Source organism: Aquarana catesbeiana, linkage group LG09, assembly GCF_042186555.1.
Source record: "Aquarana catesbeiana isolate 2022-GZ linkage group LG09, ASM4218655v1, whole genome shotgun sequence".
Classification (NCBI taxonomy): Eukaryota; Metazoa; Chordata; class Amphibia; order Anura; family Ranidae; genus Aquarana; species Aquarana catesbeiana.
Genome location: NC_133332.1, coordinates 69,709,659 through 69,733,371, shown reverse-complemented (window position 1 = coordinate 69,733,371; position 23,713 = coordinate 69,709,659). Strand labels below are relative to the sequence as shown.

General features: G+C 42.6%; 1 protein-coding gene across 1 annotated transcript in view; it reads left to right on the top strand.

The window, feature by feature from the left end:
- The window catches only part of LOC141107783 (galectin-4-like), a 41,672-nt gene extending 30,183 nt beyond the window's left edge, over positions 1–11,489 (top strand). Inside the window, exons 4-9 of the mRNA XM_073598753.1 lie at positions 484–618; positions 2,370–2,405; positions 2,496–2,525; positions 2,753–2,835; positions 5,893–6,058; positions 11,220–11,489. Of these exons, the coding sequence (XP_073454854.1) occupies positions 484–618; positions 2,370–2,405; positions 2,496–2,525; positions 2,753–2,835; positions 5,893–6,058; positions 11,220–11,366 (597 nt within the window). The 3' untranslated portion in view covers positions 11,367–11,489. The remainder of the gene's footprint in view (positions 1–483; positions 619–2,369; positions 2,406–2,495; positions 2,526–2,752; positions 2,836–5,892; positions 6,059–11,219) is intronic.
- The last annotated feature ends 12,224 nt before the right edge of the window (positions 11,490–23,713 follow it).

The following is a 23,713-nucleotide window of genomic DNA, read 5'->3' as shown; positions in this document are numbered from 1 at the left end:
TGAACTTGAGGGGGTGTCTGCCTAATAGCATAGCCGCAGAACAGATAACATTGTATTCTCCAATGTTGGGTATAGGACCCATCAGTCAACATTCCACCTTATCCCTTGGATGCTATACTTGTCATGTTATAGTTCAGAAATTGCCTTTATTCTAACACTTTTTTTTATGTACTGCATATAACTTGATGTATACTTGTTATTATTATGTAACTTATACTCTTCTCAAATAAAGAACTTTGTTTGTAAAAAAAAAATGACTTGCCAGTACTGCTGAAATGTGGCTGCTTTTGAGAAACAAAGACACTTTTTATCCAAAGATTTTAAAATACAACTCCCCTTTTCACAAGCAGGTGGGAATTGTTCCATCAGTGTTTTTTTTAATCATGTATGAACAAGCACTGTTCTGGGTCTATAGGAATGTATAGCGCTCGCAGTTTACTCTAGTTCGTAAGTAACCCCTTATGTATCTTTCTCATCATGCAGGTAGCAGCCAATGGGAATCGTTTCTTTGAGTTTGCACACCGTTTTCCTTTGGACCAAGTGAGGTGGGTCAGTGTGTCTGGAGATATCATCGTCCAACACCTGGCCATCCTTGGCTGCGGCCCTGGAGTGAAGGGAGTAAGTAACTCTGATGGGTGTTTTCTGGAATCAAATTAGTACAATGAGACAAATAAAAATAATTAGTTAATGTTTCCCAGACAGGTGTATGCCCAACCCCCCTTCCTTTTTGCTTCATTGTCATAAACAAGATTGTATGAGACAAGTGTCAGGGTGCATATGTTCATCTACAGAGCTCACATTTTTTTCCTTGATCCCAGGCCTTTTAATTTTGATTTATCTATTAACAGCCTAGAAAATACATAAGCGGAAAAAGCCCATCAACACAGGCTCTACAGTCAGAGGCAGCAGTGCCTAGATGATCTCATACTGCAGATATAGAGTGGTTAGGATAATAAATAACCCTCAGTTTTATCAATATCTAAAGTACTGCGTGTCCTTTTTCTTTCAATTCTAATCCTAAATACCTTTTCTCACAACACCAATGTGAGGTCACGTGACTTTTCTCTGTTCTTCTTCACCAATCTAAGGAATGTGAAGGGAGAGGCTGAGATAACCCTCTAACATCAGCCTACCAGCAGAGGAAGGTCACATGACCTCACATCGGTGCTGTGAGAGAAGGTATTTAAAGTGGTGTTAAAATTATACTTTTTAAATAAAAATACTCCTACAATACACAAGCTTAATGTATTCTAGTAAAGTTAGTCTGTAAACTAAGGTCTGTTTTGTTAGTTTATAGAAGTAGTTTGTTATTTTATAAACTTACAGCAGGCCGTGGCCATCTTAAGTGTGGGCATCTGAAGCCAGACTGTATTTCTTCCTGGATCTCATCCTTGCAGATCTCGCACATGCTCAGTGCAGCACAAGCAGTGAAATAGGTTTCAGGTCAGGTTTCCATAGCAACAGCAATGTCAGAGGAAGTTGCCGCCCCTTCCCAGAAGGCATTGCAAACAGGAAATGATGCGATGGGCCACGGCCAGGGAGGAGGAAGTGAAAAATGAATACAGCAGATATACAGTAGGTGCTGAGAAAAAAAATTTTAAAATATCCAATTTGTTTACAGTGCACAGTTTAGTGAGGGATGCTGAAGAGTTGTAAAAGTGGGTGGAACTCCACTTTAAGATTAGAATTATAAAAAAATTGACGCACAGTGCTTTAGATCTTGATAAAACAGAGGGGATGGCAGTTATTTTTATATGTTATTTTCAAGTCACAGGGAAGAGGCTTTGGAACTGACAGGCAGGGAGGGAGGGGGAGTGGGAGAGACTCAGAGCAGAGAGCGGGATGACGGAGGCAGGTAAACTGACCATGTTATCATGGATCAGCAGCCATGATTACTGTGGTCAATACACACAGGGAGACATAGAAACAGGCAGGATCGACCAGGTATTTTACATCATACAATGGGACAAATTAGACAGGATTTTTTTTTTGAGGGTTACAAACACTTTAAGTAGCCAATAGATGATTCTTTTTTTTGTGCATCCTGAACAGAAAAAAAAGTTACTGATTCCCCCAGCCACACACTCAATGTGGATGGCAGAATCCTCCCCACTGAGCTATTGTATACTTATCTGAGCATTGATATTTACATACTACATAAGTAGCACCTAACTTTGATACTACCTAATTGTGTGCCAGTATCCTTTCTTTATGAAATAAAGTACATGTATTGCCCCTAGCAACTAATCAGATTGCCTCTGACCTTATTTCTAGTTTTAGAAGAATGCAAATATTGTGACAGAGTCACAATGGTTGTTATGAGCAACACTGGTAGGCGCTAGAAGCTAATGATCATATTTCTGTTGCAGGGTCTTGTGTTGTCAGCCCTACAAACTGAGCTTATTGTAAGTATTGTCATGTAAAGGTAGATTTGGTAGTCCTTTTTTGTTTTGTTTTCTTCACTCATATGTTCTCGTCTTCATTTTATTCTTTAGCCTGTGATGGGACCTCCAGCCGTACTTCCAGTAAGTATCCAAACTTATTTTTAACCATATCAAACACAACACAAGTGAGCATAGCATATTTTCTCACTGGAAACAATAAAGTGTCCATGTTGCATATAGCAACCAATCAAATTCTAGTAATGACAATTCTAACAGAAATTAGAAAAAGAAAACTGAATTTTTTTGTTTTTTACTAAGGACCATTTAAAAACGTATTTCCTCTTTTCGTACTCATCTTTCAAATTTAGACAGTCCCATTCAGAGCTAACATCAATGGAGGAATGGTACCACACCGATCTGTGATTGTGAAAGGGATCCCAAATGGCAAAAGGTAAGCCGTTTTTTTCTTCTAAACTCTGGGGAGAACAGTCTGCTGAAATGAACATGAACTTGAATTTACATGAATTTAGTGTAACCACTAATAATACTGAGGATCAGGTATCAAAAGATAATTTAGGCTGCATTCACACCTGAGCGTTTCAAAGTCGCTTTTTTTTACTGCGATTTTGTCGCAATTTTGTTCAGGTCACCAATGTAAAAGGCAGAAAAACACCTGTAATCTGCCCCAAAGAAGCTCATGTTCTTTTTTGAGCTTAGGGCGTTTTTCAGGCATTTTGCATCAGGTGACAAAACGCTCAGATGTGAACAGGTGCCATTGAAATGAATGGGATTCTGCTTGTTGGGCATTTTACGGGGTTTCATGAGCTGAAAACGCTCATGTGTGAATGCAGCCTAAAGGTGCCCATTCAAACAAGTTCTCTGTGCACCTGGAAATGACCTCAGAGGTTTCAAATTTTTCTGCATAACTAGGTTGAGCTCTCAGAGCTCTAAGTCCCCTATTCCCAATGTACATCAATCCAGAGTCTATTTGCTAGGTTGTAGTAGAGTGTTCTAAAGTGTTAAGCCGGCCATACATGGATGGAAATTTGGCCGGTCCATTCGATCCATCTATAAGCAGGCTGATTATACCCAAGTCGATCCATGGATTGACTTAGATACAACCAGCATGTAGGATTTTTTACATGCAAGTATTGCCGGCGGCTATAGCTGCTAGCAGTTATCATTGTGTTCTGCCGTCCAGAAAGGCTCCCAGTGCTCCTCCGCTAGCAGAACACAATAGTGCTGCAGGAAACATTTCCCCATCAACACTGACTGTGTTGATTGGGGAACTGAGTGTTTTTCTTTCCTTCCACTTGTGGTGGAAGGAAAGAAGATCAAATCATCTAGAGCAGAAGTGCTCAACGTTTGGAAGAGCGAAGGCCACTTAAGTGATTTGGTAACTGATTGTGGGCCATGATGGAAAGAAATGGTTCCAAATTTAGAATTAAAAAACATTTTTTTTTGAATAGCATAATGAAGATTTTCCTACTGCAGTCACTGAATACCTGCGGAAGGGAGGAGGTGAAGCTGCCTTTCAGCAGTTTCAGGAGGAAAATGGGGAGGATCGGTTCCTGTATATGCCACCCCGCCTTCCCTCCTGTCAAAGTATAAAACAGAATGTGGCAGGGGGGCATGAGGCGGGGTAGCCATTGTTACCCCTGGCACTACATCAGTGGTTGGAGGTGTGTGGAAAAAACACATCTCAACAAAAAAACACAAATGTAAACAAACCCTTACTGTCCTGAGCCACCATAAGGCTGCTTTCACACTGATGCACCGCCGTTTACATGCAATGTGGGTGCAGCTTAGTGCACTCATGGCTTTCCTGTAAGTTAGCTGTTTTTTGCCATAGACTTCTATTATATCTTGGGGTGTGGTGCACTTTCTGAAAGTACACCAAAACTCCTGCATTCAGTTTAAGGTCGAGGGCCATATGTGGCCACGTGTTGAGCACCCCTGATCTATGGCCTTTTATAATAATAAAGTGGCTGTAAACCCTCACATATACCCAATGAAGTGAATAACCTCAGATGATGCACAGAGATTAAACAAATCCTCCTACATAAGTTTTACTTGTTTTTCTGCAGTCTTCTCTTTTGTACATCCCTTCAAAAGTGCTGCATTTTAGATGAAATTCTTCTGCATTTTTCAGTATCACAGAGGAGAGGGAGAGCTGCAGTTAGAATTCTGAGACACTGTGTGAGAGCTGATTGGAGGAAAGGAACACCCCCCCCTTTACACGCAGCATAACTGTGTTCTGAATAGATAAGCTGTGTGCTGAGCTCTCCTCCCCGACACATTTATCTCATGTGTCGGGAAAACTACTCAGAAGTGACTCATGCTGATAACAGAGTAAAGAAGCACCAGAGAGAAATTACACTTAGCGCTTTGGAGAGAGACAAGATATTTACAACCTCTTATGACGCGTACACACGATTGGACTTTACGGCATACTTGGTCTGGCGTACCGGATTTCGACGGACAATTTGATCGTGTGTGGGCTCCAGCGGACTTTGTTTTCTCAAAAGTTTGATGGACTTAGATTTGAAACATGTTTCAAATCTGTCTGACGGACTCGAGTCTGGTCCAAAAGTCCGCTTGTCTGTATGCTAGTCCGACAGACAAAAACCGACGCTAGGGCAGCTATTGGCTACTGGCTATGAACTTCCTTGTTTTAGTCAGGTCGTACGTCATCACGTATGAATCCATCGGACTTTGGTTGATTGTGTGTAGGTAAGTCCGTTCATTCGGAAAGTCCGTCATAAAGTACGTCGAAAAGTACGCTGGACAAAGTCTGCCGTAAAGTCCTCTCGTGTGTACGCGGCATTAAAGTGGTTGTAAAGTTTGAAGGTAAAAAAAACATCAGTATGCAGCCCCCCCCCCATTCCCCCCAATACTTACCCGAGCCCAATCCTGGTCCAGCGATGTGCACGAGAGCGGCTGCTCTCCTAAGTCTCTGCCTCCTCATTGGCTGAGACAGCAACAGTAGCCATTGGCTCCCACTGCCGTCAATCACAGCCACTGTGTGAATGGACACATAGAGCCGCAGCTCTGGAGCAAGCCTGCTCGCGTGCCCCTATTGCAAGCTGCTTGCTGTGGGGGCACTCGGCAGGAGGGAGGGGCCAAGAGCACCGGTGAGGGACCTGAGAAGAGGAGGATCAGGCCTGCTCTGTGCAAAACTGCTGCACAGAGCAGGTAAGTATAACATGTATGTTTTTTTTTATTTTTTTTAAAGACTTTATTATTACTTTAAAGTTTATGTAAAGGTTCTAGTTTTTACCTTCATGCATTGCATGAAGGTAAAAAACCTTCTGTGTGCAGCAGCCCCTCTAATACCCACCTGAGCCCCATCTTGATCCATCGATGTTGCAGGAGAGCCTTGGCTCTTCTGGGTCTCTTCCTCCTCCTTTGCTGAGACAGCAACAAGAGCCATTTTTTCATATTTACTGTAAACAAAAACCCTTTTTAATTATAGAAAATCAAGTTATTTTCTCTGTTCTTCCTACAGCTTTGTTGTAAACCTCAAAAGTGGAATGACCAATGATATTGCATTTCATTTTAACCCACGACTGAACAAAGGCACTCTAGTCAGGAACAGCTTTGTCAATGGCAGCTGGGGGCAAGAAGAAACAAAAGTTGCCAAAAACCCAATCAAGGAGGGTGACTACTTTGAGGTAAGCTACTGGGCAACATAAGGCTACTTTCGAACTACTCCATTGTAAAAACGCATATGCGTTTCTGCAGCGTTTTTACTGTGTTTTTGCTGCATTTCCAGTGCATTTTGCAACTGTCATAAAATAACACAGTGGTGGGTCTTTTGCTGCATTTTGATGCGTTTTCCATTAATTTCAATGGGAAGGTGCGTTTTTGGTGCAGTTTATTTAACCGCACTAACACGCAGCATTCATTACTTTTTTTAATTTATATTTTAGGCAAGGATGAATTTAACAATGTCAGGGGCCGCAACATTTGGCCAAAAAAAAGAATTGAAAATGACAATATGCAGTTAAAAATGGTTTAAAAGTAAACTAGTAGAACAGGGCATGCAACTGACTGGTCTGAAGAACTCCATAGGATTTAACTGATCAGTGTAAAAGGGGCCTAATATGCAAAGGGTGATCTTCTCAGGCTGGTGTAGCAAAGTCCATATATCCATATATAGGGAACGATAAGACCTTAAGCCTCATACACACTATCAGATTTTCTGCTGATTTTTCCTTCAGATTTACCAAAACCATATAATATGAGGTCAAACCTTAGGAGTTTCAATTTGTATGCAATCGGGCAGGCCCTTGCACTACATGGTTTTGGAAAAGCTGAAGACAAAAATCAGCAGAGAATCTAACAGTGTGTATGGGGCTTTAGAGTTTTGAGTGAACCAATGGTGAGATGGATTCTATTTTCGAAAAAGCCAAAGTTCTGAACATTTTCAGATGATTAAAAGACATGTTGGAAAAGTAATGGCTCATACACACTATAACAAAATCGGACAAACATTTTTGTCCAAGGAATGAACGTACGATCTTCTCATAGTGTGTACACAACTCTTAACAAACTACAAAGTTTTTCTCGTACTGGAACGGAAATAATGATTTTCGTTTTAATGTGTACTGTTTTCGGAGGAGAAATATCATATACGGAGGACTGCGCATGCTCAAAAACAACACATAACAAAAAAAGCCTTTGCCGTACAAGAATTTTCATAGGTTATTTCTATCCTCGGTTCCGACTTGCTGTGAAACATTGAGGAAAACCAGCTGATCGTTCGCCCAATTTTTTTCATAGCGTGTACGGGGCTTCAGGCTCGGTTCACATTGGTGCGCTGTGCGACATTTGCACTGCAGTGCAAATCACAGGCGATGTCTGTGCGATGCAAAGTAAGCCATACAGATTGTATGAGTGTCAGAAACCATGAAATCGGACTGAGACAGAAGTACAGTTAAAAAAAAAAGAAGTACAGTTAAATCCCACTTGTTTAATAATAAAAGTAAAAAGAACAAACGTAGTCAAAACATAGCCAAAGTTCAGTAACTGGAACGGATAGTCAGCCAAGCCAGAAGTCAGGGATCAATGTAGTGGAACAGCAAGCAGGATCTGGAGCCAGAATGTCAGCAAAGCCAGTCTTTAAACAGGAATGTGGGCGATAGTTTCTTGTGATGTGACCAAGGCGAAGGCAGAGCTCCTCTGGACTGGACGGCTTAAGCAGGCAGGACAGACGAGCAGGATCATCAACAGCTGAGTAACTGTGGAGAGAGATGGGAGCTGGCAATTAGCCGACAGCTGAGCAGCCAGCTCAGAGAAGGAAGGGCTGAGCCCAGCCCTGACAATCAGGAATGAATATAAAAATACTGCGCTATACACAAAAATAAACAATAGCAGCCAGTACTACAATCTTAACAAAAATTGTGTGAATAAAGTGAAAACAGTGCAGCGCTAAGAATCAAATGTTGAATATTGACATATCAACATACTGTGATATACAAAAAACTCTAACACCATCATCTGATTGATAGGGTCTCTAAATAAAGTGCACTGTGCAAATTGTAAATCAACATTGGTAGTATAGTCCCATTGGTGATTAAAACATTAAGCCATTAGTATATATTGATGAGAAGGAATCTAGGAGTGTAGAACTAAAGGAGTCACTGCTGTGTGTGCATCCACCACCCAGGGGAGAAGATTAAATAAGCTTACCAGAAGGTAGCATCAATCAGGCATGTGATATCAAAGCTCTGGATAGCGAGCGGTGCAATTCCTCCTTCTCCTCAGCTAAGCCACCTCAGGCAACCTCGACCCGGCATGTGAGAATATGGATCAGGACAGCAATGTCCCAGATGGTAGAAAACCTCCTTCCACCACAGAACCATTTGGTAGGTTTAGGGTTAACAGCATCCATAAAAAACAGAAAGCCTCCACATAGTGAAAAACTGTATGGCTACGGGTTTATTTGGAATAAAAAGGCTTTACATAGATTCCAAGATGTATTGCATCAAGTAAAAAATCTCCTCTGTGATCACAAAAGCATAAAATTCAAAAAGGCGCAATGGCATGGAAAGGACTCATCAAACCCAGCGTGTTTCGTCTTCCCCTAGTTGAAGTCTTTGTAGTCGAAACGCATTGGGTTTGATGGTTTGATTCTTAGCGCTGCACTGTTTTCACTTTATACAGGTTGTATGGTTGAATTTGCATTGCATTTGGAAAAAAGTCGCGCAGGACCCTTTTTCTGGTCCACACCAGAATCGGATTGCATGGGTGTTCACACCGATTCCTGTCCAAATTGAGAGTTTATACTGCGATATGCGAACCGATCTGGGGGTGTCATTAACTTTCTATTGACATGCCCAGCAGTTCGCTTAGGGCAGTGTGAAGTGCCTGCCAGTGAGGTGTGATACAGGAACCCGCAGTGGATTTGCAGGGTTCCCGCATCGCACCAATGTGAACCAAGCCTAAGACTGTTTAAATTGCTGTAATCTGATATTTATAGCTCCACCTGTCAAGTAGACTGAACACTGACCATGAGGGTATGGGTGGTGAAGGTAAACCAAAGTGGCACTAGGCAGCTACAAGGCAGGTCCTTTGACGTAGTCATAATTGCAGCTGATGCAACCGCAGCTGCTGCACCATTAAGATGTTATTAAACCCAAATGCACACATTTATTATATTGCAGGTTACCAATTCTTAGATATGATGGTTGCATTCGTTGTCTTTTTTAGGCATTCTTTCATTTATTTTTACCTGGTAACCTGACCAGCAAGTCTGTTGTTTTTCACCAGAACAGGTTCTGCAGATGCAGCAGTAACAGGGTTGAGACAAACTATTTACTACTGACAGGGGTGCTTACAATGACCAGCTTTTATTTATGTAAAACCTTTATCCCAAAAGGGAAAAACTGTTACTGTAACTGCTTATAAAGTGTTATCTGGAGTTCAGCTTCAATTTGGTAGGGTATCTAAATCTGATAGTACATCTAACGCTCCCCTCCACCCCAGAGTAACAATGCTGCTGTCCAAAGGTCCCCCTGTGCTCCTTCATCCAGAGTGGGGCACTCTAAAACCGGAGGTGTGTTACTGGCCAGATCACCAGGTAAAAACAGAGGGGAAAAAAAGCCTTTAAAAAGAAAAAGTAATGCAGCCACCACATTTCATAATTGATAAGCTGCAATATACAGTCAGGTCCATAAATATTGTGACATTGACACAATTGTAATCTTTTTGGCCCTATACACCACCACAATGGATTTGAAATTAAACGAACAAGATGTACTTTAACTGCAGACTTTCAGCTTTAATTTGAGGGTATTTGCATCCAAATCAGGTGAACGGTGTAGGAATTACAACAGTTTGTATATGTGCCTCCCACTTTTTAAGGGACCAAAAGTAATGGGACAGATTAACAATCATCCATCAGGTGATTGACTTGGCCATTGCATAACATTCCACTTCTTTCCCTTAAAAAACTCTTTGGTTGCTTTCGCAGTATGCTTCGGGTCATTGTCCATCTGCACTGTGAAGCGCCGTCCAATGAGTTCTGAAGCATTTTGCTAAATTTGAGCAGATAATATTGTCTGAAACACTTCAGAATTCATCCTGCTGCTTTTGTCAGCAGTCACATCATCAATAAATAAACCAGTTCCATTGGCAGCCGTACATGCCCACGCCATGACACTACCACCACCATGCTTCACTGATGAGGTGGTATGCTTTGGATCGTGAGCAGTTCCTTTCCTTCTCCATACTCTTTTCTTCCCATCACTCTGGTACAAGTTGATCTTGGTCTCATCTGTCCATAGGATGTTGTTCCAGAACTGTGAAGGCTTTTTTAGATGTTGTTTGGCAAACTCTAATCTGGCCTTCCTGTTTTTGAGGCTCGCCAATTGTTTACATCTTGTGGTGAACCCTCTGTATTCACTCTGGTGAAGTCTTCTATTGATTGTTGACTTTGACACACATACACCTACCTCCTGGAGAGTGTTCTTGATCTGGCCAACTGTTGTGAAGGGTGTTTTCTTCACCAGGGAAAGAATTCTTCAGTCATCCACCACAGTTGTTTTCTGTGGTCTTCCGGGTCTTTTAGTATTGCTGAGCTCACCGGTGCGTTCTTTCTTTTTAAGGATGTTCCAAACAGTTGATTTGGCTACACCTAATGTTTTTGCTATCTCTCTGATGGGTTTGTTTTGTTTTTTCAGCTTAATGATGGCTTGCTTCACTGATAGTGACAGCTCTTTGGATCTCATAATGAGAGTTGACAGCAGCAGATTCCACATGCAAATAGGACACTTGAAATTAACTCTGGACCTTTTATCTGCGCCTTGTAAATGGGATAATGAGGGAATAACACACACCTGGCCATGGAACAGCTGAGCAGCCAATTGTCCCATTACTTTTGGTCCCTTAAAAAGTGGGAGGCACATATATAAACTGTAATTCCTACACCGTTCACCTGATTTGGATGTAAATACCCTCAAATTAAAGCTGAAAGTCTGCAGTTAAAGCACATCTTGTTCGTTTCATTTCAAATCCATTGTGGTGGTGTATAGAGCCAAAAAGATTAGAATTGTGTCGATGTCTCAATATTTATGGACCTGACTGTAATGGATTTTTGGTTTCGGGTCTCAAGCTGTAAATCTCTTCTTTGTTGTGAACCCTGAATCAAGGATGGACAACCTGCCAACTGTTAATTAGCCATGGTGAGAGCTGTAATTCACTAACAGCTGGTTGGCCACAGGCTGTTCAAAATGCATCATTTTTGTTACTGTATTAGGAACTTTACACACAGTATTGTCCACAGTCATTATTAGATACTGTGAGCTTATATATTTTTTTTCTTCCTTGCAGCTTTCTATTCGCGCTGGACAGAAGGCATTTAAGATCTTTCTGAATGGAAGTCACCAATTTGACTTTGAATACCGCATGTTTAATTTAGCACAAGTGGACACCCTGGAAGCGGAAGGAAATGTACAACTTTTTTACGCGTTGATCTAATTAAGTCATCAACCAGCCATCAACCTCGCAAAATTCAAGTCACCAGTTACCAACACCTTTATCCTGATCACCTAATCTGAACTTCAATAATAAAATTCAGTTAATACTTTATATAAAACAAAAGATGTCTCCTCCATTTATGAACAACCTTTACCCTGGGCATGTTGATTGTAGAATAAGGCCCCTTTCACACGGTCACCTCCGCTTAACGGGATCCACTTGCTCAGCAGGGGATCGCTGCGCTGATCCCCTCTGAGCAGGCGGATGACAGGTCCGTCTTCCCTCACTGTGTAGAGCGGTAATGGACAAAGCTCTCCTCTATGGGGAAAACGGACCGCCTGTGGGATGGAAAATAGTACACATGTGTAATTTGTTTAGTTCCGAATTTGTTTTTTAGCGAATTCGTTAATTTCCGAATTTCCGAATTTTTCAATTTCCGAATTTCGAATTTCTGAATTTTCAAATTTCCTAATTTTCAGAAATTCAAAATTTCAGAAATTCGAAAATTCGGAAGTTTGGAAATTAGAAATGAGGAAATTCCAAAATTTGGAAATTTGAAAATCCAAAAATAAGAATGAAAATCTGAACATTCAAAAGAATGAAAATCCGAAAAATCGAAATGAAAAAATTTGGAAATTCGGAATTCGAAAATGTGGAAATTTGAAAATTCGGAAATGGGGCACTCTAAAACAGGGGATGGGGCGAATTCCGAATTTTCGATTTTCCGAAAAAAGCAAAAAAACAAATGAAACGAAAATGAAAACGAACATAGGACCTCCATCAAGGGGAAGAAAACTCCCAAGACACCTAGAAAGGGGCAGTCACATCCCCTAAATAAATGAATTAACTAGAAGCCAGGAGTGCAAAAATACCTTTAGCCCTGGCTCACACAAATGCGATGTGGGAAGTGCAGCGAATCCTGTGCGTTTCCCGCACCGCATCGCAATCATGGGACACCGACGTTGGTCCACGGCGTCCATGCGATCTGCTGCGGGTGTCCATGTTAGATTAACGACACCCCGAAACTCTACTCCATCATTGCAGGTAAATGGTAGACAAACTAAGAACTAGTACTTTTTCACTTTCAGTAGAGAAGGTGCTTCTTCAAAGGGACACACAAAAAAATATTTAAAAAATTTGTTTCACAAATAAATGTTTTGGGACATTTATTTGTAGGTGGATGTGGAGCAGGCTTAGAACCTTTGCCAGATTTATATTGCTACCTGTTGTTCTGTTGGGGTGAATTTCCCCACACTTCCTGTCAGATGAAAAATCTCTCCCAAACTGAAACAGATAATAACAAAACCTCATTTTAGTAAAGTGAGGATGGTCTGGTACTTCTTTTTTTCCAAATAGCGTTTTTATTTTCAAACACAGGTGCATTACATTGCAGTGAGAACATTCTGAGCAATGGTGGTAACTAAACTTAAGTTAACATATAGTTTGCTGATGCTAAATTTCTTTACTCATAGATAGAAGTATTACTAAGTGCCTTCGGTAGTCCAATGCTTGTCGTCTAGTGATTCATTTGTTTTACATGTTATTGGAATACCTGCTTCACCACTGCATAACTGTGGTTATATGTTTCAAAACTGTAGAAGTCATAAATCTATACATTTAAAAGAAATTAGAGGTAGATAGTGGGAGGTGGAGAAGAAGGTGGGGGGGAGGAGGAGGAGAAAAGAAATGAGATTTAGGAAAAAAAAAAAAAAAAAAGGGGGGGGGTGATATAGAAGTCGTTGAGATAGCGGTGTTACCTGGTCAAGGTGGGTCCTCCCGGAGGTGCCATGGCTCCCAGACCCTGTTATGTGCCTCTAGTCTGTCTTGTATTCTGGCTGTCATATTTTCCATCACTTCTATGTCCTTAATTCTGGCATAAAGATCCTCAGCAGTTGGTGGATCGGAGCGTTTCCAGTATAAAGCTATGAGGCATCTTGCTGCCGTTAGGACATGACGCACTAATTTCTTATATGGGGTGGAGAGTTTGAGTGGTGATAGACCTAATAAAAAGAACTTTGGGGACGCCTGGACCTGTGTGTCCAATAGGCGGTCTAGTAGTCTCTGGACTGTGGACCAGTATGGGGCCAGTAGTGGGCAGCTCCAGTATATATGTAGGAAGGTGCCTTTTGCTCCTTGGCAACGCCAGCACCTATCGGAGGTATTAGGGAAGATCTTATGGAGCACCTCTGGGGTCATATACCACTGTAGGAGAATTTTATAGGAGTTTTCCTTATATAATGTGCATATTGAGCTCCTTGCTGCTTGGGACCAAATGATCTGCCACTGTGTCATAGGAATTTCCTCACCAAGAGTCCTTTCCCATTTGGTCATATAAGAATGTTTGCCCTGCCCATCTTGGGAGAATGTGTTTAGGATCTTGTAGATGCCCGATATGAGCCCTTTCTGGGCATTGCCTGCCAGAATCATAGTTTCGAATGGGGAAGGAGGTGAAAATTGTAGGTTGGGTGTTATAGTAAGAGCATAATGTCTGATTTGTAAGTACCCATAAAACGCCTGTCTAGGGAGTTCATATTTATTTTGTAGATCAGTAAATGGCAAGAGTTTCCGTGTCCTAGGATCCACCAGGCTTCCAAAGTGGAATAAATTCCGGGAGGTCCAGGGGTGTGACATTTGATAGGTGAGGCTGTCCGGCACTTTGGGGTTACAGACAAAAGAGGTCAGGAGCGATTTTTCCGATGACAGTCCATGAGTAGGAGCCAGTTTGCGCCATACCCTCCGCAAGAGGGACATGGGACCTAGCATACGCTCAGGGGCCACATCCGCGTTCGCACTCCATAATAGGTTATTTGGGTGTGTGGGAGCTAGCCATAGCTTCTCAATTTCCGTCCATTTATTGTAGGACTTGTGGGTGTACCATGATGCTATTGCACGTAGTTGGGCTGCGTAATAGTATTTAACAATATTAGGGAAAGCTAGTCCCCTTCATTGCGGGACGCCATCAACACTGATCCCGGTACCCTGTGTCTTTTATAATTCCAAACAAATTGTAGGAGATCGGACTGAAGTTTTTTCAATTGGTGGAGCGGGATTGGTATGGGTAATGTTTGAAAAAGATAAAGGAGCTTCGGAAGGATTGTCATTTTAAGCGAGGCTATTCTGCCTATCAGGGAGATATGGTGCTTTTTCCATTGGAGCATGGAGGATCTAATTGAACGGAATAATGGGGGGAAGTTCTCCTGGTACAGGGTGTTAAATTTGGAGGTGATGTACGTCCCCAGATATTTCAGGGATGTTGTTTTCCATGTAAACGGGAAATTGGACTTTAAGAGTGTAACCTCGGTGGCCGGGATATTAATTGGGAGTGCTTCTGATTTTGATTCGTTTATTTTATATCCTGAAAGGGCTCTAAAGCGGTTTAATTCTGTATGTAGGATCAGGAGGGTAGTATGGGGTTGAGTCAGTGTGAGTATGATATCGTCGGCGAAGAGGGAGATCTTAAATTCTCTACCTCTGACCGAAATTCCCTTAATGTCTGGGTTGCTTCTGATGGATGCTGCTAGGGGTTCTACACAGAGTGCGAATAGGAGAGGGGAGAGTGGGCACCCCTGTCTAGTCCCGTTCGCCACAGAAAATGTCGGAGAGAGTGCAAAGGGGGTTCTAACTTGGGATGAAGGGTTAGTGTATAAGTGTTTGACTGCTTGTAGGAAAGGTCCCTGAAATCCCATAAATTGCAAGGTGGCGAACAGAAAAGGCCACCCCAGCCGATCAAATGCTTTTTCCGCGTCCAGGCTTAACAGCAAGGACGCCTGGCCTTCCCCGTTCGCCACCTCCACCAGATCTATTACCTTTCTGGTATTATCGCCTGCTTGTCTGAGCGGGACAAATCCCACCTGGTCTTTGTGGACCAGGGAGGGGAGGATCTGATTGAGGCGGTTGGAAAGGAGTTTGGTAAAGATTTTTAGGTCGGAGTTCAGTAACGCAATGGGTCTGTAACTAGCGCATATGGAGGGGTCTTTATCCGGTTTGGGTATAAGCGTAATAAAGGAACGTTGCATGTCTGGAGGTATGGGGGTGTCTTGTAGGAAGGCTTGAAATATCCTGCGCATATGTGGGAGTAAGGTGGGGAGGAACGTTTTGTAGTATTCGTATGGGAATCCGTCTGGTCCTGGGGCTTTATGTGAGGGCAAACTTTTAACAGTCAGTTCTATCTCCTCGTCTGTGATCTGTGCGTTTAGTGATAGCAAGTCAGTTGGCGTCAAGTGGGGGATTCCACTGGATTCTGGATACTGTCGTAGTTTGTGGGATAGGTCCTGTGAGGGGGGGTTACTGGGTATGTCTGGGTTATTGTATAGGTTTTTGTAAAAGTCTGCAAAAGTATGGGCAATCTCTGTGGGGTGGGATACCATTTGTCCTCATTTATTTTTAATTTGGTGTGGTGTTTGCATGTGGGACTTGTCTCGTAATTTGTTGGCTAAAAGGGAATGCGCCTTGTTTCCCTTGTCATAAAACATTTGTTTCAGTCTAGTCAGTGCTTTTTCTACTTGGCCTAATGCAAGTTCTTTAAGGGTGGAACGGAGACTAATTATTTTCCGAAGAAGGGGTATTGTGGGGGTATTTTGGAGCTTACCCTCCAATACTTTGAGGTCCCTCTCCGCGTTTAATTTCGCTGCTAGTTTATCTTTCTTCATTGCGGAGGACAGTGCCATACACTTACCGCGTAGGACCGCCTTGTGGGCCTCCCATAGTGTAGATAGTGAAGTTTCTGAGGAGACATTTTCTGTAAAGTAATATTTAAGGGTGGAATGTAATTCCAATTGAGAGGGCAGGTGTTGGAGGAGGAATGTGTTAAGTCTCCAGTTATAGGATTTGCGGTTGGGGGTGTCTAAGTTCAGCCTAAGTAGGATGGGGGCATGATCTGACCATGAGATGGGGAGTATTTGAGCTGCTTGTGTTAGTTTGAGCGTAAGATTGTTGACGAAGAAGTAATCTATTCTAGAGTGGGTGCGGTGGGGGGCGGAATAAAATGTATACTGGCGATCGCCTGGGTGAAGGGCCCTCCACGTGTCAAAGAGCGCATATCGTCTAGAGATTTGTCGGAAGAGTGTAGAGTCCCTAAGGACTCCTGTTGGTGACGTTCGGGTGCCCACCACCTGACGATCCGCAGTTGCTGATTGGACAAGGTTGAAATCCCCCCCCACCACCAAAACCCCTGGATTTGATTTAAAGATGCGGGAGTATACTTTGGAGAGAAAGTTATATTGTTTGGTGTTCGGTGCGTATAGGGCGCATAACGTGATTAGTTGTGCGTGCCATGTACCCTGTAGGATAATGAAGTGACCTTTAGGATCAGCATAGTGGTGGTCTGGTACTTCTATCATTTTACCCGCTGTCTGTACCTTCCTATCCCTGTGGCAATTGTACCCCACATTTCATGTACAGACATCACAGGGACATAAAAGGAGGAAATATCCCCCACTCCTCCCTGGAGGGTCAAAGGCAACAATAAAAACCATCCCCACTAAAGCTGGCCATAGAGGAGTCAGTTTTTTCATTCAACTAGTAGGCTAAATGAAAAAAAAAACTGTCTTCATTCCCCCACATTCAAGGTGGATAGGGGGAATCTTCCTGCTAAGTTATTGTATTTTGACAGCAGGGAGACTTTCCTGCTGTCAGAATACACAGATCAGTGCTGCAGGATCAAGCGGACATTTTCCAATAGGGCGGTTGAAGACCGAATTCTGTTCAACCACCGTGGCCTTCCAATGATTGATACTCAGTCATTCCCTGCTGAACCAGCAAATTTTGATCCATGTATGGCCAGCTTTAATCTAAAGCCTAAAGTGTATGTCTGGGCAAAATTAAAAAATATATATATATATATATTTATACACAGTATCTCACAAAAGTGAGTACACCCCTTTACATTTTTGTAAATATTTTATTATATCTTTTCATGTGACAACACTGAAGAAATGACACTTTGCTCCAATGTAAAGTAGTGAGTGTAGAGCTAAAAATTGCTGTAAATTTGCTGTCCCCTCAAAATAACTCAACGCACAGCCATTAACCACTTCCCGCCCGCCCTATAGCGGATTGACGTCCGGGAAGTGGTTGTGTTATCCTGACTGGACGTCATATGACGTCCAGCAGGATAACATGCCGCAGCGCGCCCCCGGGGGCGCGCATCGCGACGATCGGTGGAGCGGTGTGTCAGTCTGACACACCGCTACACTGATCTTGGTAAAAAGCCTCCGGCGGAGGCTCTTTACCACGTGATCAGCCGTGTCCAATCACGGCTTATCACGCTGTCAATAGGAAGAGCCGTTGATCGGCTCTTCCTCACTCACGTCTGACAGATTGGCGGCTCTCCTGGCAGGGGGGGTCTGCGCTGATCTGCGCAGATCACCACACTGGACCACCAGGGATCGCCACTAGGACCACCAGGGAAGGGGCAACATGTGGATGGCCAGGTATGTACCCCATGGCCATCCACATGTGCCCAGTGTGCCAAATCTGTGCCAATCAGTGCCCACAAATGGGCACTGATTGGCACAATTATGTTGCAGTGATGCCCAGCAATGCCACCCTTAGGGGCATCACTGCAAACAAGCAATGCCATCAGTGCCACCCATCAGTGTCCATTCATGCCACCTGTCAGTGCCCATCCGTGCCCATCAGTGCCCATCTATCAGTGCCCATCCGTGCCCATCTGTGCCAACTATCAGTGCCACCCATAAGTAACCATCAATGCCACCTACGAGTGCCCATCAATGCCACCTATGAGTGCCCATCAGTGCCGCCTATAAGTGCCCATCCGTGCCACCTATGAGTGCCCATCAGTGCCGCATACCAGTGCCACCTATCAGTGCCCATCAGTGCCACCTATCAGTGCCCATCAGTGCCGCCTATCAGTGCCCATCATCAGTGCCACCTCATCAGTGCCACCTCATCGATGCCCATCAGTGCCGCCGTATCAGTGCCCGTCAGTGCAGCCATATCAGTGCCCGTCATTGAAGAAGAAAACGTACTTATTTACAAAAAGTTTTAACAGAAACAAAGAAAAACTTGTTTTTTTTCAAAATTTTCGGTCTTTTTTTATTTGTTGCGCAAAAAATAAAAACCGCAGAGGTGATCCAATACCACCAAAAGAAAGCTCTATTTGTGGGAAAAAAATGATAAAAAATTTGTTTGGGTACAGTGTAGCATGACCGCGCAATTGTCATTCAAATTGCGACAGCGCTGAAAGCTGAAAATTGGTCTGGGCGGGAAGGTGTCTAAGTGCCTGGTATTGAAGTGGTTAATGTCTAAACCGCTGACAACAAAAGTGAGTACACCCCTAAGTGAAAAATGTCCAAATTGGGCCCAAAGTGTCAATATTTGTCGTTATCATGTTGGAATACTTCCCTGCGGCCCAGTCTCTGAAGGGAGGGGATCATGCTCTTCTTCAGTATGTCACAGTACATGTTGGCATTCATGATTCCCTCAATGAACTGTACCTCCCCAGTGCCGGCAGCACTCATGCAGCCTCAGACCATGACACTCCCACCACCATGCTTAACTGTAGGCAAGACAAACTTGTCTTTGTACTCCTTACCTGGTTGCCGCCACACACGCTTGACACTATCTGAACCAAATAAGTTTATCTTGGTCTCATCAGACCACAGGACATGGTTCCAGTAATCCATGTCCTTAGTCTGCTTGTCTTCAGCAAACTGTTTGCAGGCTTTCTTGTGCATCATCTTTAGAAGAGGCTTCCTTCTGGGCGAAAGCCATGCAGACCAATTTGATGCAGTGTGCGGCGTATGGTCTGAGCACTGACAGGCTGACCCCCCACCCCTTCAACCTCTGCAGCAATGCTGGCAGCACTCATATGTCTATTTCCCAGAGACAACCTCTGGATATGACGCTGAGCGCGTGCGCTCAACTTCATTGGTCAACCATGGCGAGGCCTGTTCTGAGTGGAACCTGTCCTGTTAAACCGCTGTATGGTCTTGGCCACCCTGCTGCAGCTCAGTTTCAGGGTCTTGGAAATCTTCTTATAGCCTAGGCCATCTTTATGTAGCGCAACAATTCTTTTTTTCAGATCCTCAGAGAGTTCTTTGTCATGAGGTGCCATGTTGAACTTCCAGTGACCAGTATGAGAGAGTGAGAGTGATAACACCAAATTAAACACACCTGCTCCCCATTCACACCTTAGACCCTGTAACACTAACGAGTCACATGACACCAGGGAGGGAAAATGGCTAATTGGGCCCATCGTTATACAAGCTACACTCACTCACTACTTTACATTGTAGCAAAGTGTCTCACGTGTCTCACGTTTGTAAGATACTATATATATATATATATATATATATATACACATATATATATATATATATATATATATATATATATATATATATATATATATATATATATACATATATATATATATATATATATATATATATATATATATATATATATATACATATATATATATATATATATATATATATATATATATATATATATATATATATACATATATATATATATATATATATATATATATATATATATATATATATATATATATATATATATATATATATATATATATATATATAATACACACACACACCCACACATACACATATACATACATACATATACACACACACACACACAGTACCTTGAAAAAATACTCATACCCCTTGAAAATTTCCACATTTTGTCATGTTACAACCAAAAACGTAAATGCATTTTATTGGGATTTTATGTGATAGACCAACACAAGGTGGCACATAATTGTGAAGTGGAAGGAAAATGATAAATGTGAAAAGTGTGCATTTGTATTCAGCCAATACTGTGTCAATACTTTGTAGAACCACCTTCTTCTTTGCAAAATAGCTCAAGCTCTGTCAGATTGGATGGAAAGCGTCTGTAAACTGAAATTTTCAAGTCTTGCCACAGATTCTCAGTGGGATTTAGGTCTGGACTTTGACTGGGCCATTCTAACACATGACTATGCTTTGATCTAAACCATTCCATTGTAGCTCTGGCTGTATGTTTAGAGCCTTTGTTCTGCTGGAAGGTGAACCTGCACCCCAGTCTCAAGTCTTTTGAAGACTCTAATGCCGCGTACATTCGATCGCACATTCCAACAACAAAATCTATGGGTTTTTTTATGACGGATGTTGGCTCAAACTTGTCTTGCATACACACGGTCACACAAATCTTGTCGTAAATTCCGATCGTCAAGAACGCGGTGACATACAACACGTACGACAAGCCGAGTAAAATTGAGTTCAATAGCCAGTGCGGCTCTTCTGCTTGAGTCCGAGCATGCGTGGAACTTCAGCGGGTGTGCGTCGGAATTGTGTACATGCGATCGGAATTTATGACGGATTTTGTTGTCAGAAAATTTGAGATCCAGATCTCAAATTTTGTTTGTCGGAAATTACGACGAAAAATGTCTGATGGAGCCTACACATGGTCGGAATTTCCGACAACAAGCTCATATCGAACATTTCCTGTCGGAAAATCCGACCGTTTGTACGCGGCATAACAGGATTTCTTCTAAGATTGCCCTGTATTTGCCTCCATCTTCCCATCAACTCTGACCAGCTTCCCTGTCCCTGCTGAAGAATAGCATCCCCACAACATGATGCTGCCACCACCATATTACACGGTGGGGATGGTGTGTTCAGGGTTATGTGTAGTGTTAGTTTTCTGCCACACATAGTTTTGCTTTAAGGCCAAAAAGTTAAATTTTGGTCTCATCTGACCAGAGCACCTTCTTCCACATGTTTGCTGTGTCTCCCACATGACAAACTGCAAATGGGACTTCTTATGGTTTTCTTTCAATAGTGGTTTTCTTCTTGCCACTCTTCCATAAAGGCCAGATTTGTGGAGTGCACAAATAATAGTTGTCCTATGGACAGATTCTCCCACCTGAGCTGTGGATCTCTGCAGCTCCTCCAGAGTTACCATGGGCCTCTTGGCTGCTTCTCTGATTAATACTCTCCTTGCCCGGCCTGTCAGTTTAGGTGGAGGGCCATGTCTTGGTAAGTTTGCAGTTCAGCCATACTCTTTCCATTTTCGGATGATGGATTGAACAGTGCTCCGTGAGATGTTCAAAGCCTGGGATATTTTTTTACGACCTAACCCTGCTTTAAACATCTCCACAACTTTATTCCTGACCTGTCTGGTGTGTTCCTTTTAGCATTTTCCTTCCACTTCACAATTATGTGCCACGAAAAAGTATTTTATGTGATAGACCATTACATTACATATTGCATAATACACACACACACACTCACACCAAGCAGTGTTGCCAGTCATGCTTAAGTTCTCGCTTGCTGGATTACAGAATATCCCCCCTCATCTAATCTCTATAACAGTAAGTAGATGTGTTCCATATTCCAGTAGGGAAAACCTCAGGCATGGCTGATAACACTGCCCAGTGCTGCTAATGCAGCTTTGTTAGAGCGCAACAGAAGGTTAGGAGCTCACTGGATTTCTGGTAAGATCACTGGGTATATTTTTGTACCTCTCTTTCCCAATTTCCTTGTTGATTATATCACAAAAAAAGGCATAAAAGAATTACATACTATTTCAGATACAGTTAAATACAGTTACAGTGGTTGTAAACCCTTACATATACCCAGTGAAGTGACTGGCCTCAGGTGATACACAGAGATGAAGCAAATTTCAAAAGTCCGCAGTTCAAAGTCCGGAATTTATAAAGCTTGTCTGAGCGTTCAGAAAAAAGGGGGTGGAGAGCTGAAGTCACATTCAGCAGAGCTCAGTGAGGAGAGGTCTGGGAGCTAATCAGAGGGAAGAGACACACCCCGCTTCACACAGCACACAGGAACAGAGCTGAGGCTGTCAATCAGCTGGAGCTTCCTCCCCGTCGCCAATTTTTCTCTTGGTGTCAGGAATACTTGTCAGACGTGACTCATGCTTTTAGCTGAGGAACGAAGCAGCAGACAGAAATTACACTTTGTGCTCTGGATTGAGGCAAGTAAATACTATAGGGGGATATGCTTTGTTCATATTTCATGTCTGAGGTTTACAGCCACTTTAACAACTACAATAGAAATAGAGAAGGGAAAATACATTTGTAACATTCCCAAAGTTCAATAATGAAATAGTATCAAACCTAAGACTGCGGGGTTGATTTACAGTAGTCTGTGGTACCACCAGCCTGAGTGTTGCCTGAGTACAAAGGAGCCTAAGAACCGCAACATTATCAGCTATGTTAACCCCCATCCAGAAAAGTTAACACAAGTGCACAACTAGGAAGCAAACTCATTGCAGGGGGATCATTTTTCTCTAAGAGCTAGTTTACACTTACTTCAAAAACATGGCTTCGGACAGGCTTTGTTAATGCTTCGGACGCCTGTCAAAGCCCCTGTCACTAAATAAAATGATTAGCTTACAGTCCCGTTTACACCTTGCTTTTGCTTGGTGCTTCGATGAGGCTTTGATGAGGCTTCAATGGGGCTTTAATGGGGCTTCGATGAGGCTTCGATGAGGCTTCAGTGGGGCTTCAAGCGAGCTTTGCCAAAGACTTCCATGGAGGCTTTGAAGACGCTTTAAAGCACCACTAAAGCTACATGGGGTATCATTTTTGAAGCAAAGCCAAAGCAAAGCAAGAGCAAGGTGTAAACAGGACTATAAGCCAACCATTTTATTTAGTGACAGGAGCTTTGACTAGCATTCAGAGAGCTTTAACAAAGCCTGTCCGAAGCCTTGTTTTTAAGCAAGTGTAAACTAGCCGTTAATGTGTGTTGAAGCCGAAGCAAGTGTAAGGGATAGTTTATGCTTTAAAACATGGCTTCAGACACACTTTGTTAAAGCTCTCTCAACACCAGTCTGAGCTCCTGTCACTAAATAAAATGGTTAGCTTACAGTCTTGTGTACAACTTGCTTTTGCTTGGGGCTTCAATGAGGCTTTGATGGGGCTTCAACGAGGCTTTTTATGGAGCTTCATTGGGGCTTTGGTGGGGCTTCGATGAGCCTTCGGTGGGGCTTCAGTGGGGCTACAAGCGAGCTTTGCCATATACTTCTATGAAAGCTTTGAAGCACCACTAAAGCTACATGGGGTATAATTTTTTGAAGCAAAGCTGAAGCATAGCAAAAGGAAGGTGTAAACAGGACTGTAAGCTAACCTTTTTATTTAGTGACAGGAGCTTTGACTGGCGTTCAGAGAGCTTTAACAAAGCCTGTCCGAAGCCTTGTTTTGAAGCAAGTGTAAACTAGCCGTTAATGTGTGTTGAAGCCGAAGCAAGTGTAAATGAGCCCCAAATGAGCTTGCTCAGCGGGGATTGGCGGAGCAATCCGAAAACGGATGGAAAAGTAGGGTTTTCCTCCGTTACACTTTTCAGATCGGAGCA